This window comes from Podarcis vaucheri, assembly GCF_965113315.1.
Source record: "Podarcis vaucheri genome assembly, chromosome: 4".
Taxonomy (NCBI): Eukaryota; Metazoa; Chordata; class Lepidosauria; order Squamata; family Lacertidae; genus Podarcis; species Podarcis vaucheri.
This window is the reverse complement of record NC_138762.1, coordinates 103,280,895-103,300,189: the sequence shown is the minus strand read 5'-3', so window position 1 is coordinate 103,300,189 and position 19,295 is coordinate 103,280,895. Positions and strand designations below refer to the sequence as shown.

General features: G+C 42.3%; 1 protein-coding gene across 2 annotated transcripts in view; it reads right to left on the bottom strand.

The window, feature by feature from the left end:
• TBC1D4 (TBC1 domain family member 4) overlaps window positions 1-19,295 on the bottom strand; it is a 106,338-nt gene that overhangs the window by 44,305 nt on the left and 42,738 nt on the right. For both annotated transcript variants that reach the window (XM_082221374.1, XM_082221375.1), the window contains exons 3-5: window positions 8,269-8,358; window positions 4,358-4,462; window positions 2,393-2,525 (exon numbers count right to left, since the gene is read on the bottom strand). In XM_082221374.1, the coding sequence (XP_082077500.1) occupies window positions 2,393-2,525; window positions 4,358-4,462; window positions 8,269-8,358 (328 nt within the window). The remainder of the gene's footprint in view (window positions 1-2,392; window positions 2,526-4,357; window positions 4,463-8,268; window positions 8,359-19,295) is intronic.

Below are 19,295 nucleotides of genomic sequence, written 5' to 3'. Positions count from 1 at the left end.
TGTTTCGCCGCTGAATCAGAGCAAACGGCAATCAGGTTTCCCACTGACTACCATTTGCCCCGATTCGGTGGTATGTATGCTGGCATCCGTCTGTTCACGAGACCATATATAAGTGTGCCTTTGGGAGTGGGTCAAACCATTGGAGAGTTACAGCACTGTAGAGACTGATACGGGAGAGAAAGGTTTTTTGTTGCAGGTGGGGCTGAGGAAGGTGCCCGGTTTTGCTGCTATGGGTGCACCGGGGCGTTTTTTCTCTCAGTGTTAAAATGAGGATTTTCCTGGGGAAAGCACCAAGACAAAAAACCACAACAATACTGGAGCTGTGCCTAGAAACACAGCACAAAAGGAAATATGGATGAGCCTCTATAGACATCAAATATATAGGAAAATAGCACCGTTCAGGTGGAATGACCAGCCAGGATAGGAACCAAATGCACCCCTCCATATATTTCAGAATTCCAAATACAGCTGTACCTTGGATCCCGAATGCCTTGCGAGTCTAACGTTTTGGCTCCCAAATGCCGCAAACCTGGGAGTGTTCTGGTTTGCGAACGTTCCAATCGGAAGCCATGCCTTGGTTTCCAAACGTCTTGGAAGTTGAACGGACTTCCGGAACGGATTCCATTTGACTTCTGAAGCACCACTGGGTGGTCTGTAGGGAACACGCTGTTGCCTTCATGAATTGTTGTGTGGGTTTTGCAAAATAACCTCTCTAGCCACCACTGAACGGACTAGCTAGACCTTGGTCTGATTTTGCAGAGCTCTTCTTTTGGATAGGATTCAGCCCCTCTTCCTTTCCTTTAAAAGGCGACAATCTGGCACATGCCCTATTTATGGCTGTGACAGGAATCCTAAAACCTTATAACAGGAAGGGGGCCTATAATAGGTGGGTGGGCCTTCTTGATACAGAACCAAATATCTACAAGAAGCAGTTACAGATAGGTAGCCATGTTGGTCTGCCATAGTCAAAATAAAAAAATTCCTTCCAGTGGAACCTTAAAGACCAACTAAGTTAGTTCTTGGTATGAGCTTTTGTGTGCATGCACACTTCTTCAGATACACTGAAACAGAAGTTGCCAGATCCTTCTATATAGTGAGAAGGTGGGGAGGGGTATTACTCAGAAGGGTGGTGGGAATGGGAGATTGGCAGATAGCTGAGATGAGCCTGTTGACGCACATACACCCGGACAACACCATTACTGGCCCCAACAACATCACACATACCATCTCGGGACTATTTAATTGCTCATCGTCTAACATTGTGTATGCCATCAAATGCCAACAGTGTCCTTCAGCTCTCTATATTGGACAAACAGGCCAAACCTTACGCCAAAGAATAAACGGACATAAATCTGACATCAAGAATCACAAAACAGAGAAACCAGTAGGAGAACACTTCAATCTCCCAGGACATTCTATACAAGATCTCAAAGTAGCTGTTTTACTACAAAGGAATTTCAGAAATAGACTGGAAAGAGAAGCTGCTGAATTGCAATTCATTACCAAACTTAAAACCATGGAGAGACCTGGTCTGAACAAAGACATTGGATTCTTATCTCATTATACATGACTAAGCCATTTTTCACCTTCTCACCCCTTGCCTTTTCCTGTAAGACCTATTGCAGTCGTTAAGAGTCGTCAACAGGCTCATCTCAGCTACCTGCCAATCTCCCATTCCCACCACCCTTCTGAGTAATACCCCTCCCCACCTTCCCACTATATAGAAGGATCTGGCAACTTCTGTTTCAGTGTATCTGAAGAAGTGTGCATGCACACGAAAGCTCATACCAAGAACTAACTTAGTTGGTCTTTAAGGTGCCACTGGAAGGAATTTTTTTATTTCTACAAGAAGCAGTTGTTGTTGTTTATTGAATTTATGTAACACCCTGTAGCCACAAAATAAAATAAAAACAACAACCCAATAGCCCCCCCCAAAAAAACACATTTTAAAAGGGCACTGGATGTAAATCAGATCATCCAAAGGCCTGGTTAAAAAGGAAGGTTTGTGCCTAGCGCCTAAGGTGTGTAAAGAAGGCACCAGGTGAACATCCCTGGGGAGAGCATTCCACAGACGGGGAGCCACTGCAGAGAAGGCCCGTTCTCGTGTTGCCACCCTCCAGACCTCTTGAGGAGGAGGCACACGAAGGAGGGCCTCAGAAGATGATCTCAGAGTCCAGGTAGTTAAGTTATATTCCCTCACAGGTATGGTATACGCAAGGCAATCTAACGTAAATTACAGCTTTAACCAGGCGTTTACGGACACTGGAAGACTTAGCATGGCACCCTAAGCAAACAAGCTTGACTTACTGCAAAACAAAGCCCCGTGGCACCTTTGTGTGCAAAGCACAATGCTCCAGATTCAGCAAACAAGCAAGCAAGGGCTCACAACTACCTTCAATCCTTTCGCAGAGCTTGTGCAGCGAGTGCATTGGGCAGGCCTCGCACAGCTTAATCTGAGTCTTGGCACTCTGGAGGGCTGCAGCCGTGCTGAACGCTTGTTTGAGAGTGAGCATCACTTCATCCACCTGAAAAGGGAGGATTAAAATCCAATGAATCCTAGGCGTGCATTTTAATACCAGTTACATAAAAATACATACATACATACATACATACATACATACATATTTAAAACCAGACACTAGATTTTCAATCTAGCTAGCAAACCGCTGAGTTACCATTAGAAATAAAAAAGCACAGCAAACTGAGGTGATGCTCCTACAGAAAGGAATAGGAGTTACACAATGGCTAAGAACCCTTTCATTTCACTACAGCGTCTGTGGAAGAATCTGCCAGTGTCCTGTGTCCTATTTTCATTTAAATGGGTTGTTAAAATTAGACTGATTTTGCAGGCTCTGTTTCACATTTGGGTTGCTGTTGTTTTCTAAAAAAACAAGTGCCGTTTTTCTTGTGTTTTGTTTTGTTTTTTAACACAGCTGAATTGTTTGATAATAGGGATCGGAAACGTAACTTTTCCAATAAGCATAATGAAGTTATTAAATCCTACTCCTGGATAGAATTTAATTTAGAGAACTGGGCCTTTATGTAGTGGGACTAAAAGGAGCTGAAGACAAGCTACCAACTTATTAGTAACCAACTGAAGAGCTCGCCAGCTTTTATTGTTTCCAGACGGCAGTCTGGGCCGTGCTCCCCCCCCCCCCGACACAATCGCAAATAGAGGCAGGCAAAATTCCCACACTCTCCCACGTTAGAGGGGGGCAAACTTTGCATTCTCTGTCAGGAAAAGGGTCAGAGGTTACAAGGCTTCCCCTCAAGTGGTATACAGATTCAAATCCATTTTCATGCCCCGCAAAGAAGCCTTTCAGTATCTCCTTTCCCTTCCTTATATTTTATGTTGTGCCGTTTAAGAAAGCCAGACCTCAAGTCTGGAAAAATCTGGAACAAGATTCGCTTTTTACAGTAGCTTCTAGTGTGCTTTGAACTTCTTTTTTTGCATTTGGACACGCTTCCACAGCTTTCTTGTGAAGAATATTTGCCATGCAAGGAAAGCGAGGCCCTCGTCTATGGATTTAGCAGAGCATTTGGTGGCTGTGCAATTTTCTCTTTCCAAAGATCACATCATCTTTATCCTTCAGATCCTAAACGTTCAAAGCCTTAAATGGCACAGGAGCCTAGGCACAGATTTCTGTTTTGACTCTTCTGTCAAAACAGCTTTTGGTTACAATTGGCGCCATTCTCACCACCTGAAATTACAGAATAAAATTCTGTCCTGCTGATATAGAAGCTCCGCAGGCAGTTGTGCATGCATAAACTAGTGTATTAATTTATTTGTGAGGCATGTAGGATGTAATGTCAATCAGGCACCGGAACAAGCGATACCCTTTTTGCAACTATGGGTGTTGGTCGTGGGGGGAAGGCAGCTATTAAAATCTTTTAAGATTATAGTACTTTGGGTGGGTACTGTTGGGGTTTCTTTGGGGTTTCCCCCGCTGGGATTTCCCCTACTACTGCAGCATCAGACTCTTGAATCCCAGGGTCTTTCCTCCTGGCCTTGTGATGATGTCGCTGCCCATATCTTGGTGAAGAGAAAAGGGAGATGAGCTGTGCTTCCTTACCCTGCTCAAAATGGGTATGAAATATTTGCCGAATGTGCCCTGGCACGTGAAATTACTGCCACAAGGATGTGGGAAGGAAAACAAAGACTAGAAGCCTGTGTTGCTTTCCCCTCCCCCATTGTCCAGAACTAAGAGTCACAAGGAGATCACGCTATGGAGTTGGCCTTTGTCCAAAAAAAAGAAAAAAAAAGAAAAAAGGGAACACAAATATCTTACCACATTTTTGAAGTTTAGATACAAATCGCTAGATGAACGGAAGAATACAGTAAAGAGTAGTGACTTACCAGAGATTCGCTTGCACACTGGAACACATAGCAAACATACTGATTGATCCCAGGTTCCGCAGATTCCCGACAAATAAAACCAAAGTGATCTATATGTCTTATGCCCTGGAAATAAAACAAAAAGCTAAACATACAGTAAAAAATTAACTGACGCTCATCAACCACCAATCATTAGGACTCTAGCATTTTTTTAAAAATCAGGAGTAACTAAACCTACTTTTCCTGTACAGTGGTGCCCCGCAAGACGAATGCCTCGCAAGACGGAAAACTCGCTAGACGAAAGAGTTTTCCGTTTTGGAGGTGCTTCACAAAACGAATCTCCTATGGGCTTGCTTTGCAAGACGAAAATGTCTTGCGAGTTCCTGCTGCTTTTTTCCCCTTCCCCCCCCCTTTTTCTAAGCCGCTAAGCTGCTTATCAGCTGATCTGATCAGCAGATAAGCCGCTAAAAGCCGCTAATAGCGCTAATCCGTCAATGGGCTTGCTTCGCAAGACGAAAAAACCGCTAGACGAAGAGAATCACAGAACGGATTCTTTTCGTCTTGCGAGGCACCACTGTATAGTGCTTCCTAATCACATAGATAGAAAAACCATGATCCTTTTGTGGTTGTTTTAAAGAGAGCGTATAAATATATACAAACATTTCTGAATATACGATGCTCCTTGCTCCAACGCACATCTCCAAAAAAGAAACAAAGCAAACAGATCACTATTTTGAATTACTACACTGAAGAGTCAGGATCATTTTTCTGACTTTTGTTTCTGCTTCCACTGTCTATTCCTCCTCTCAGTATACATTTATGACACTCCCCCAAAGCCCTGTGAATCAAGAAGGACCCCAAAATGATGTGTGTCCTTTCTTTCTGAGGGGAACATGAGAAGATCCGAAATGGTTAAGTCTCTACTTGGCATAGCTCCTGACTTCTAGGCCCCAGCATACGAAATGAAAATGGCGGCAGCCTCAGCCGGAGTTGAAATGGGTCACATGCAGTGTTTATTTGTATACAATGGTACGTGTATAAAATGTGTATGCTCATCTGGTACGCCGGCCGAGACTGCAACGCGCTCTACCCGGGGCTACCTTTGAAGGTGACTCAGAAGCTACAACTAATCCAGAATGTGGCAGCTAGACTGGTGACTGGGAGTGACCGCCGAGACCACATAACACTGGTCTTGGTACATTGGCTCCCAGTACATTTCCGAGCACAATTCAAACTGTTGGTTGTTGTTTAGTCATGCCCGACTCTTCGTGACCCCATGGACCAGAGCATACCAGGCACTCCCGTCTTCCACTGCTTCCCGCAGTTTGGTCAAACTCATGCTGGTAGCTTCGAGAACACTGTCCCACCATCTCGTCCTCTGTCGTCCCCTTCTCCTTGTGCCCTCCATCTTTCCCAACATCAGGGTCTTTTCCAGGGAGTCTTCTCTTCTCATGAGGTGGCCAAAGTATTGGAGCCTCAGCTTCATGATCTGTCCTTCCAGTGAGCACTCAGGGCTGATTTCCTTCAGAATGGAGAGGTTTGATCTTCTTGCAGTCCATGGGACTCTCAAGAGTCTCCTCCAGCACCATAATTCAAAAGCATCAATTCTTCGGTGATCAGCCTTCTTTATGGTCCAATGTTGGGACTGACCTTTAAAGCTCTAAACCAGGCATCCCCAACCTTTGGCCCTCTAGATGTTTTGGCCTACAACTCCCATGATCCCTAGCTAACAGGACCAGGGGTCAGGGATGATGGGAATTGTAGTCCAAAACATCTGGAGGGCCAAAGGTTGGGGATGCCTGCTCTAAACGGCCTTGGCCCTGCATACCTGAAGGAGCGTCTCCACCCCCATTGTTCAGCAAGGACACTGAGGTCCAGCTCCGAGGGCCTTCTGGTGGTTCCCTCACTGCAAGAAGTGAGGTTACAGGAAACCAGGCAGAGGGCCTTCTTGGTAGTGGTGCCCACCCTGTGGAACACCCTCCCATCAGATGTCAAGGAGATAAAGAACTACATAACTTTTAGAAGACATCTGAAGGCAGCTCTGTTTCAGGAAGTTTTTAATGTTCGATGTTTTACTATGTTTTATATATGCTGTAAGCCACCCAGAAACCCAGCCAGATGGTGGGGTATAAATAATAAAATAATGATGATTATGTTTCAAGTAGTTTTGCAGTAAAATGGAAAACATGAAAAATAAAGTGATTTTAAGAAGCCAAGAACAGCACTGACCACACTAAACAGTTTAAAGGAGGAAGGTATTCATTCTGCAATCCTATGCATGCCTATCTGTGAGTTAAGTCCTACTGAACTCAGTGGGGGTTATGGGGTTTTGCCAGCAGTTTACAACCCTCCACGTGCTGCTGGTCTATAGCTCTCCCCATACATTATCACCGGTCATGCTGACCAGAACAGATGGGAGTTGTAGTCCAACATCATCTCGTGGATCCCCCTCGGTTATATCATAAAGTCCTTGAAGAAGCAATGGATCCAAACTACAAGAAAGAAGATTCCACCTAAACATTAGGAAGAACTTCCTGACAGTAAGAGCTGTTCGACAGTGGAATTTGCTGCCAAGGAGTGTGGTGGAGTCTCCTTCTTTGGAGGTCTTTAAGCAGAGGCTTGACAACCATATGTCAGGAGTGCTCTGATGGTGTTTCCTGCTTGGCAGGGGGTTGGACTCGATGGCCCTTGTGGTCTCTTCCAACTCTATGATTCTATGATTCTAAGAGAAGTGCAAGGACTTCAGACAACAACAGAAATGGAGCAGAATTTCGTACTGAATCAAAAGCAAGCAGACGATTCTCTTTCCTTCACCAGCACTAAGGGAGTGAAAGTAACCACAGGGCTGCTTCTTACCACAACACAGTAAGTGAGACAACTGTGTGTAAGGGGGGAAACCCTAAAACTTAAAACTGGTGTGCCTGTCACTTAGGTTCTCTCCTCTTAGTTCTTCCCTGGGAAGGTTTTTCAACATCCCAAGAACAACAGGTGAGTTTGTTTTATTGTACTCAGTACAGGGAAACTTTCACAGCTGCTTCTGACACGCAACACCATACTGATATGTTTTGATATTTGTGATCTGCTTGTACAAATTCAATGCATGCAACCTTCCTGCAAAAGTGTCAGTCACTAGAAAACAGTGGCGTTGCTATTTTAGTCTCTAAAACCGGTGATGAGGAAACTAAGAACGCAGCAACCGCCTCAAAATATGATGACGTGATGACGGTATTTGCCTGCAAGTCTTGTTGGAAAATAGTGGCTGCAATCGAGCAACTGAGAATTGCAAGCAGAAACTGCCTTCCACACACAAAGCCCACAGAAGCATGTATCTCACTATCTCTATCGCAAAGCACATTCAATGGTCAGGTCCATCTGATTTGCACATTTAACAGGATTAGCTGTCACAACGAGACCCCATGGGGGGGGGCAGGGGAATGATCAAGAAATACCCCAGCACACTATTTCATCATTTGTCTCTTTGATACTTTTAATTTTAGATGTGAAGAACAGTTAAGATTTTCACCTGCAATTACCTTAATAAAGAGAATGAACTGAAACTTCTCTTTCAATAAGTAGGCAAAGCATGTTAAAAGTACCCACTGATCATTCAATTTTATTTTATTTTTAATTTCAAATTGTTGTTCTAAATGATAACCTAAGAAAAAGTGACTACCACAAGGAGGAGTGGAAATGAGAAATCAGCAGCAAACACCATGAAACTTAACAGATGTCTCTGTTGTTGATACTGCAGGATAATTCTCTGGCATTCCCTTAATTCTACAGTAAGAAGCAGGAACAACTAAGCAGATGTTAACAAATAGTTCCTCCCACCTCAGTCCTTCTGCTTACACTTAATTTTCCAAACCTGTTTTTATTCTGAAGATGCCCAGCTTGTTTTATCCAAACACTATTAACCTAGCTTGGATACCCACCTGAGAACATGAGGAGATATCTTTAAAGTTCTTCTCAAATACAACCGATTTAGTATCTGGACTGATGAGGTTAATTTCAAATCGACCAACCTTGAAAAGAGAGAAAACAACAACAACATGTTAAGGCAATCAGAACATCATGGACAAAGAGGTATCCTTGAGACTTGAGGCGCCAGAAATTTTTACTCGTGCCTGTTTATCAAAGGGAAGCGTATCAAAAACTGATGTTATGCCAACAGTCATAATGAAGGACAGGGTGACAGTTCTGCTAAGCCACCTGAAAACAATCGGAATAGAGAAAGAGGAACAGGCACATAATATATTTGCTTTTGTTTAATTCAGGATTCCATTTTTTCTATGGGATGAGTAGTCAGTCATGCAAGCTCCCACAGAAGACACAGGCTTGAAGTCTCAGTAACAAGAAGCCTCTCAAATGTTCCAAAAAGTCAAGGCAACTGGAAATATTCAGAATAAAACTAGGTGACAGAAGATGAATAATGGGAATTGCGAGATACAGAAAAATAGTCAAGAGGAACCAGGAAGAGCATCAGCATGCAGTTTAAGAATAGACACTGATGAATTTGCTCTAAATCTTAATAACCTTGCCTGCAAATATTTTCAATTTAAGGGATCTTGAAGATCATCTTAACCAGTCATCCAGAAGCTAATCTCACATGTTTACAGATTTAACAAACACCAAAAGCAGAAAGTAAGTGTGAACAGGACAAGGAATTTTATCAGCAGTACTGTACATCAAATTGCTGGCTGTGTTATCAGCTGAACATGTACGCGTACAGTATCTTTTTCAGTATATAATTAGCTTTGGTATGCTTTTAAGGTGGTGCTCAACCAAACAAAAACGTAATTTAGAGACACTGCTCCATTATTTAGAGCCACTGCTTCCTCAGTACTCCATTTTTTTTTTTATAATATTTTTTATTAGTTTTACAAAAGTTTTTATAACAGACAAACACAAAAACGAAAACAAACAAACAAACAAGTATAATTTCATAATGTCATTTCATAAACTTCTTTCCTCGGACTTCCCCATACCTCCCCTTTCTACATCCTCATGTCCAAATTTTATAGCAACTTATAAATATTTTTTCCAACTCTAATTCATCATAGTCCTTTCTTATTCTAATCTTATATTACTGCAGCCCTTTCTCTCTATAGAATCTCGACATTCTAAGCTTCATCAAGTTTATATTAGTCCTTAAGATAAATCTTAAATTTCTTCCAATCTTCTTCCGCAGTCTCCTTTCCCTGGTCTCGAATTCTGCTCGTCATTTCCGCCAATGTCATATAGTCAATCACTTTCATCTGCCATTCTTCCACGGTGGGTAGATCTTGTGTCTTCCAATACTTTGCGATCAATATTCTTGCTGCTGTTGTTGCGTACATAAAGAATGTTCTATCCTTTTTTTGCACCAATTGGCCGACAATGCCCAAGAGAAAGGCCTCTGGTTTCTTAAGAAAGGTATATTTAAATACCTTTTTCATTTCATTATATATCATCTCCCAGAAGACCTTAATCTTCGGGCATGTCCACCAAAGATGATAAAAAGTACCTTCAGTTTCCTTACATTTCCAGCATTTATTGTCAGGCAAATGGTAAATTTTTGCTAGCTTAACTGGGGTCATGTACCACCTGTATACCATTTTCATCACATTTTCCTTTAAGGCACTACATGCCGTAAATTTAATTCCGGTGTTCCACAACCTTTCCCAGTCAGCAGACATAATATTATGACCAATGTCCTGTGCCCACTTAATCATAGCTGATTTAACTATTTCATCTTGTGTGTTCCATTTCAACAGCAAGTTATACATTCTTGACAAATTCTTAATATTGGGTTCTAGCAGTTCTGTCTCAAGTTTTGATTTTTCCACCTGGAAGCCAATTTTCCTGTCTTGTTTAAAAACCTCCATTATTTGATAATAGTGGAGCCAATCTTGTACTTTGGGTTTTAGTTTTTCATGGCTCTTTAATTTCAGTTTCTCTCCATCCTGTTCTAAAATCTCACAATACTTTGGCCATCCGACCTCCATATTAACTTTCTTATGGGCCTTCGCCTCTAAGGGTGACAACCATCTAGGGGTTTTGTTTTCCAACAGGTCTTTATATCTCATCCAAACATTGAACAACGCTTTCCTTACAATGTGATTTTTAAAGGCACTATGCACTTTGATTTTGTCATACCATAAATATGCATGCCAACCGAATGCGTTATTGAAACCTTCTAAGTCCAAGATATCTGTATTCTCGAGGAGCATCCACTCTTTCAGCCAGCAGAATGCTGCTGCCTCATAGTACAATTTTAAGTCCGGCAGGGCAAATCCCCCTCTTTCTCTTGCATCTGTTAGTATTTTATATTTTATTCTGGGCTTTTTGCCCTGCCAGACAAATTTCGCAATATCTTTCTGCCACCTCTTGAAACAGTCCATCTTGTCAATAATCTGCAAAGTTTGAAACAAAAATAACATTCTAGGCAATACATTCATCTTAATTACTGCAATTCGGCCTAACATTGATAATCTCAAATTTGACCATATTTCTAAGTCTTTTTTAATTTCTAACCAACATTTTTCATAATTGTCCTTATATAAATTCAAATTTTTAGATGTTAAATTAACCCCTAGGTATTTCACCTTCTTAACCACCATCAAACCCGTCTCTTCTTGAAACTTATTCTTCTCCATATCTGTCAGGTTTTTCCCTAAGACTTTAGTTTTTTGTTTATTCAATTTAAATCCAGCTACCTGGCCAAATTGTTGAATTATCTCCAACACCTTTTTCGTGCTAGTGTATGGCTCTTGTAAAGTCAGAACTAAGTCATCTGCGAAAGCCCTTAACTTGTAATGTTTTGCTCCGACCTGTACACCTTTAACTTGCTGGTCCTCTCTAATCATATTCAGCAACACCTCCAGGACCGAAATAAAAAGCAATGGGGAAATTGGGCACCCCTGTCGTGTTCCTTTTTCTATCTTAAGTTCCTCAGTTATTACATTGTTTACAATCAACTTAGCTTTTTGTTCGGAATATATTGCACCTATACCATTCTCAAAACCTTGTCCTACCCCCATCCCATGAAGGTTCTTTTTCATAAAACTCCAAGAAATGTTGTCAAAGGCTTTCTCCGCATCCACAAATATCAAAACTGCTTTAGTATTTATATTCACCTCTAACTTTTCCAGAATGTCTATTATATTCCTAACATTGTCTGAGAGGTGTCTCTTTGGGAGAAAGCCTGCTTGGTCTCTATGAATCCTTTCCATCAATACTCTTTTGAATCTTTTTGCTAAAATGTCTGCAAAAATTTTGTAATCCACATTGAATAACGAGATTGGGCGGTAGTTCTTCAATTGAGTCTTTTCAGTCTCTGTCTTTGGTATGAGTGAAATATATGCTTCTTTCCACGATTCAGGTGCCTTTTTCCCCTCTAAGATCTCATTACAGACATCCTTTAGCGGTTGTATCAACCATTCCTTTAACGATTTGTAATATCTGGAAGTCAGTCCATCTGGCCCTGGAGATTTGCCCAATTGCATGTCCTGAATGGCACCCTCTATCTCTTGTTCTGTTATTCTCTGGTTTAGATCCACCTTACTTTGAGGAGAGATTTTTTGTAATCCATGTTTATTAAGGAATTTATCTATGTCTTCTTCATTTTGTAATCCTTGGGAATAAAGTTTTTTGAAATAACTCACAAAACAGTTTCTTATCTCATTTGGTTTAGATATGGTCCTTCCATCCACTTCCAAACTAGAAACTGTATTTAATTTCTGTCTTTTTTTGAGTTGCCATGCCAAAAGTTTGCCACATTTATCTGCCGACTCAAATGTCTTTTGTCTCATTTGCTTTATTTTCCACTCTATCTCTTGGTTCATCAATTCCATATATTGTGTTTGATACAATTTAATCTCCCTCAAAATCTCCTGGGACTTTGGTTTTGACCTTAATTTTTTCTCTCCTTCTTTTATCTTTTCCAAAAATTTTTCTCTTTTCTCCTTCTGCTTTCTCTTCTTTATTGAGTTTTGTTGAATCAAAAACCCTCGCATCACAGCTTTACTTGCGTCCCAGATCACTCTTCTTTCCACATTGCCCCTTAGATTGATTTCAAAATAGTCCTTTAAAGTTTTTTGGGCCTTCAAGTGGAACTCTCTATCTCGAAACAGGGTGTCATTCATTCTCCATCTAAACTGACCAGTTGTTGTAAGTTTCATTTCCATCTTCACGGCGTTATGGTCGGAGCAGGTTTTTGGGCAGATTTCTACCTTCTTAATCTTCGGAGCCATTCCACTAGTAATCCAGATTTGGTCGATTCTGGTCCAGGTCATCTTTGCTTGGGAGAAAAAGGTTCCCTCTCTTTCAAGAGGGTTCCTTGTTCTCCAAATGTCTATTAAGTCCATATTTTCAGTCATTTCAAAAAAAGTCTTCGGGAGTCTCCCTTCTTTAGTGAGTATCAGTCTTTGTGTCTTGTCCATGTTTGTAGAAACTACACCATTCATATCTCCCATAATTATCATGTTATATTCCAAATAGTCCATCAGGGTTTCATGAAGTTTTTTGAAGAATTCTGCTTTACCTTCATTTGGTGCATAAATCCCAATTATCAAAAATTTTTCTCCTTGTGCTTGAATCTCCACCGCTAAATATCTTCCTTCTTCATCTTTAAAAATCATTTTTGGGGCCCACTTCTCTTTTACATAAATCACAACTCCTCTTTTTTTCACTTTGTCTGACGAGATAAATTCTTGTCCCAATTTTTTATTCATAAGCAGTCTCCTGTGGGCTCTGGTTATATGAGTTTCCTGTAAACAAATCACGTCCAGTTGTTCTCTGTACAAAATATGGAATACTTGTCGTCTCTTCAAAGGCATGTTCATCCCATTACAATTCCAGCTAAGGAATTGCAGGGCCATCTTGTTATTTTTCTGGTATTCCTCCAACTGCTCCCAATTGTTGTTCCTCCTCTGTTGGTGGTGGAAGGTTCTGTCCAAATGAGAGGTTCAAGATATCTAATACACTCCTTTGCTCAGCAATTGGGTCTACAGTTCCTTTCTGTAGATCTTCTTGATTTTTATGCAGGAAGCTGTCTTTATCCTGTGTCGTCTTTATTTTCACCTTCTTCCCCCTATAGTCAAAGGACAGTCCCTGTGGAAATTCCCACCTAAAACGAATGTTGTTCTTCTTGAGCAGGTAAACCAGGTCCTTATAAGAAGCTCTCAAGTCCAAAATATGTTTAGGGATATCTTTAAAGATCTGTATCGGTGAATTCCCAATTTGTAAGGCCTTTTCAAAATGCAGTCTTAATATTTTGTCTCTTTCCTCCTTCGATCTCAAGGTGATCAAGCAGTCTCTCGGTACCTTTCTATTCTGTCTTCTGCCCAGTCTGAATGCCGTTGTGATTTTGATTTCGTCTTCCTCTAAGTCTTCCCAAGCATCAGCAAACTCGTTCGTTAAAAAGTCCGTGAGGTTGTCTCCTTCGTCCTCTGGAATTGATCGTAATTTCAGATTCCTTTCTTTTCTTTGTAGTTCCCACAGTGCCAGAGTTGCATCGTGGTCATAGACCTTCCTGGCAATCGGTTCTAATTTTTCCTGAGTCTCTCCAGCAATAGTTCTGGCTTCCTCCGCAATTTGACGTGTGGCAGAGTTCTCTTGCGTAAGCTTATTTATAGATTCTGTATTCAAATCAAGTCTTGCTGTCAAATCTGTCAATTTCTGTGAGTTCTCTGTCAATTTCTTAGTGTTCTCTGCCGTTTGCTTTGTTAAATTCTCCAGGGATTGATTTATCTTAAGAAGGGCTTGCGATACTGCATCCATGGAGACTGCTGTACCTCTTTCTTGTCCTGTTGTCACTGTAGAAGTTATTCCTGAGATCGAGCCTCTTTTCTTGTGTTGCTGCAGCTGTTGTTGATATTGCCTTGTCTTGGCTCTCGTGCTTATCTCGTCTGCTGGGCCACTCATATCCCAAGGTCGTTTCCCACAAGAGCCTTCTCCTAAGAAAATTCCACTGTCCCAAAGCGTAGCAACTTTTAGTTTACCCTCTAGAGGGAGCAAATCAGAATGTCCGCAAACCGAAATAAAGAGTGTTAAAAAGCAAATTTATCAGGAGGCTTCTATAAGTATAATGCAACACTTTCCTAGTAAATAGAGTCCCAGCCTTCCCTGATATAATGTATCCACAAAGTCCCAAAACTTTGTAACAAATAAACAGTAAAGCTTCCACTTTGTTGCTTTCACAGGAATCTGAAGTCAGTTCAGTGTTCCTTTTATTTTATGAGCAGTTCGTACCAGGTTGGAGGCTGCAGAAAGTTTCCTTTTCCTTTAAATTAGTCATGCAGCTTGTAAAGTCACTTTTTCCTCCCCTCTGCCCTGCAAGCTGGAGGGGATAGTCAAAGTCCAAATGTCGGATTCAAGCATTTAAAAACGATTTTCCCTTACGAATGCAGCTTAGTAACTTTCGTTGCTTTGATTATCATGCAGTCGGGGGAAGGCAGACTTCCTTAATTTTTGCCTTTCCCGTTTTTAGCCTAATTTCAGGTAGTTTTAATTCGAATAGAGGTTCAGTCTTACTCACGGGTCTTTTTTGTCCAGATTTTTCAGGAAGGGAATCGGCGCTCTCCACTAATGGCGACGCGGCTTCACTCTGCGGGCTGGGTAGCGATTCTCAGCACCGCGCTCCCCCGTTGTCGTTCCGGAGCCTTTAAAAAGGCTCTTTCTGCGGTAAAGAGGGGGCGCTTCGGGTGCCCACCGAATCTCCTTGTTCACAGGATCCGTTCCTGTGATTTTAGGGGTCCCCCGCTTGCCGAAGCGGGTCAGACCCGAACTCGCAGAGCCGTCCTCTCTCCGGAGCTCGGAGAGAGAGCAGCCATTAGCGCTGGCGCCGAACCGGAAGTCCCGCTTCCTCAGTACTCCAAACTACAATCCCGGCCTCACAGGTTAAAACCTACCAACCATCGCATATTCCTATCAAAATTTATATTTCATTTTGTGAAGTTTTCTCCTCTCGCTCCATTTGCTGAACATATTATTACTTTTTTTTTACCATTTATAACCTGCATACTGGGCCAGGAGAAAAAGTATACAGCATATGTTACAGACAACTCTCTGATTTCCAGCAGCCTTTAGCAATGCTAGCCCCAGACCTAGGCTAGATCTACACTGACCTGTAAAAATGCTTTAAAAAAGTAATATAACTCTCAGTGCAATTTTCCATTGGCAGTGGATCACTGCTCTATAGCGCCCTCTGATGTCACAGGTTTATAATGCATTTTTAACGTTTTAAGTGACCACTGTAGATGAATCCTTAGTAATAAGGTAACAAAAGGGTGAGGCCTGAGAGTAAAATGAAGGAGCAAGTAATTTGTAAGGAAAGATGAAAAAATATCTAGGGGAGGAACAGAAGCAGTAAAGGAAGGGCTGAAATGGCTTTGAGCAGCATGGATCAGCGTGGATTACTACAGTCTCCGCTCTCTCTCTCTCTCTCATGCATGCGAATGCCCAACCCTGTCCTGGGTCTCCTCGTTAGCTGTAGTAAAATTGAGTTTCAGGTATAAAAGCCCAAGTTCCCGACAATCTAACGAGTGAGAATCAATGGGGTATTCATAGTAAGCATGTAAAACAGGGGTCGGCTTCCTAAGGCCCATGGGCCACAAGCAGCCCATGGGGGGTCGTTTAACCAGCCCATGGACCCCTGCTGACCGCTTGGTCGGCTCCCGTGCTAAACTGGCGCGGAACAGAGCAGGGACCGCCTTCTGCAACGCTGGCTGGCTTCCCATTGGCTGCAGGAAGCTCCTGTAGCCAATGGAAAGCTGCGTACGCCTCCTCTGCGCTGGAAGGAGCGCCAGAAATAGCGTTTGTGCAAGTGTGTGTGCGCACACACACACACACTGGCCCACTGCGGGACCGTGAACTGGCCCAAGCCACAAAAACTTTGCCAACCCCTGATATAAACTATTGCCTTTAACCAGGCAGAGGGCCTTCTCGGTAGTGGCGCCCGCCCTGTGGAACGCCCTCCCACCAGATGTCAAAGAGAACAACAACTACCAGACTTTTAGAAGACATCTGAAGGCAGCCCTTTTTAGGGAAGCTTTTAATGTTTGATGTATTATAGTATTTTAATATTCTTTTGGAAGCCGCCCAGAGTGGCTGGGGAAGCCCAGCCAGATGGGCGGGGTATAAATATTATTATTATTATTATTATTATTATTATTATGCCTGCAAATTCTGGAATAGCATTCATGTTGGCCATAGTCCTATACACACTTGTTAGGGGAAAGTTCCATTTAACTCAACCGGGCTCACTTCTGTAAGGCACTGCACTGTTTCGTAATAAAAACAAGGAGCCTTGCAGCAACTGAAGATTGTGAACTGATGGCACGAGTTTTTGTGGACTACAGTCTGCAACGTTAAGTGTAATTTTTAATTTTAAATCCTCTTAACAGATCTGCCTGCCAAAAATAGTTGCCAGGGCTGTTTAATATCTCTGTGTTTGTACACGTGCAGATATATATATGTAAAAATATTGTTTCATTAAAAGAACAATTATACGCTACAGCCCGAAACATAAACTGGGGAGGACGTCACACTGGAAATTTGTTTCTGAGTAAATATGAACAGGGCTATACTGTAAACAAAGCCGTGTTTGTTTTATAGGTACCTCCTTAAGTCCCATCATGTGTCATTCGAGTTCCCTGATAATCTCCCATGCATACACTAAACAGATCCAGACCTGTTTAGCTTCTGCAAAGTTCCTGCATCAGATACTGGCAACAACTGCATCAAAACCTAAAGGGTAATCTACCTGGTTAGCAGAAAATTTAATAGTCCTGTGGAAAAAGAAGAGTTTTACCCTGCCTGCTAAACTTAGGAGTGATGGCACAGCCTTTAAGGCCTCTTCAGGAAAGGTATACAGAGGTGTGGCATCACCACAGATCCCCACTAATTGTAAAAGATAATGTTGTATTATTAGGAAATTAAATCTATGCATAGCTAACTCTGCGTTCAACAATGAGCACTTGGGGAAGCTACTGGGTGACTGAACTCTCCCCAATGCAGTGTAGCAATGCTTAGAACTGGGATGACAGCCTTATCTTGCCTCCTGCTATATATATATTTGCTGGCCAGTAATCAACCATAGTTTATAGCTTGGACATTGCACCAAGCTATACTTAAGCTACTGCAATTGTGCATTTGAACAGAGCTGAAAGGGAATGCAAGATAATGTACCATAGCAATCAAATACCTCTCTCTCTATATATAAAAATAAACAAAATAGGTATTTGATTGCTATGGTATATTATCTTGCATTCCCTTTCAGCTCTGTTCAAATGCACAATTGCAGTAGCTTAAGTATAGCTTGGTGCAATGTCCAAGCTATAAACTATGGTTGATTACTGGCCAGCAAATCGACTGAGAAAAATACGTTCTGAAGTAGGTTAGCAAACCGTAGTTTGGCATGATGTCTGACTTGAGAAACCATTGTAATATTCACTGTTCTGCTGCAGAATGGAGACAAGTGCACAGGGAAACAAATAACATGAAATGAAAGCAGAAGAACTCTTAACACAGCTTATATTTTATTGTTTTAGTAGCCAAACCATGGTTTGAGTGTCCAACTACTGGTTTAGTTCAACTGTAAGTCATTTGACAGACAAATTCTCGTAGTCAGTTTCAGGCCCAAAGAGGCAACACTTTTAAGAATTTAGAAATTTAAATGCTTAAGAACACTGACCACTAATCAGAAGTCGGGAACCTTGTCTTTCAACCTATTGCACAATTTCAGCCTCTTATTCTGTTTGCCTTATGACTGAAAACCATGGATGTACCACTAAACACGGATGTTAAGATTTATTTTGTTTTACTGATGAAGCTTTAGGTGCAAACACAATTTTGATAAGAGAGCTTATTGTCTGAGAGCAAGTTCATGCTGCAGCTCGCAAGAAGTATAGAGCAGCTATCGCTGGTGCTTTGCGACCAACAGTACCTCTCCAACTCTGATGCGTTGACTGGGAGTCTGTTTGGACTAATAAGTGATCTGTGTAAGGATCTTCCCCTGCTAACTTGTGTTGTTCTGTCCTCTCCCCCATGCTTTTCAACATCTACATGCGGCCACTGGGAGAGATCATCAGGGGGTTTGGGCTGGGTGTCCATCAATATGCAGATGATACCCAGCTCTACCTCTCTTTCAAATCAGAACCAGTGAAGGCGTTGAAGGTCCTGTGTGAGTGCCTGGAGGCGGTTGGAGGATGGATGGCGGCTAACAGATTGAGGTTGAATCCTGACAACACAGAAGTACTGATTTTGGGGGACAGGATGCGGGCGGGTGTGGAGGACTCCCTGGTCCTGAATGGGGTAACTGTGCCCCTGAAGGACCAGGTGCGCAGACTGGGAGTCATTCTGGACTCACACCTGTCTATGGAGGCGCAGGTCAATTCTGTGTCCAGGGCAGCTGTTTACCAACTCCATCAGGTATGCAGACTGAGACCCTACCTGCCTGCGGACTGTCTCGCCAGAGTGGTGCATGCTTTAGTTATCTCTCGCTTGGACTACTGCAATGCGCTCTATGTGGGACTACCTTTGAAGGTGACCCAGAAACTACAACTAATCCAGAATGCAGCAGCTAGACTGGTGACTGGAAGCGGCTGCCGAGACCATATAACACCAGTCTTGTAAGACCTACACTGGGTCCCAGTATGTTTCCGAGCACAATTCAAAGTGTTGGTGCTGACCTTTAAAGCCCTAAATGGCCTCGGTCCAGTATATCTGAAGGAACGTCTCCACCCCCATCGTTCTGCCCGGACGCTGAGGTCCAGCACTGAGGGCCTTCTGGCGGTTCCCTCGCTGAGAACCAAGTTACAGGGAACCAGGCAGAGGGCCTTCTTGGTAGTGGCACCCGCCCTGTGGAACGCCCTCCCACCAGATGTCAAAGAGAAAAATAAGTACCAGACTTTTAGAAGACATCTGAAGGCAGCCCTGTTTAGGGAAGCTTTTAAGGTTTAATAGGTTATTGTGTTTTAGT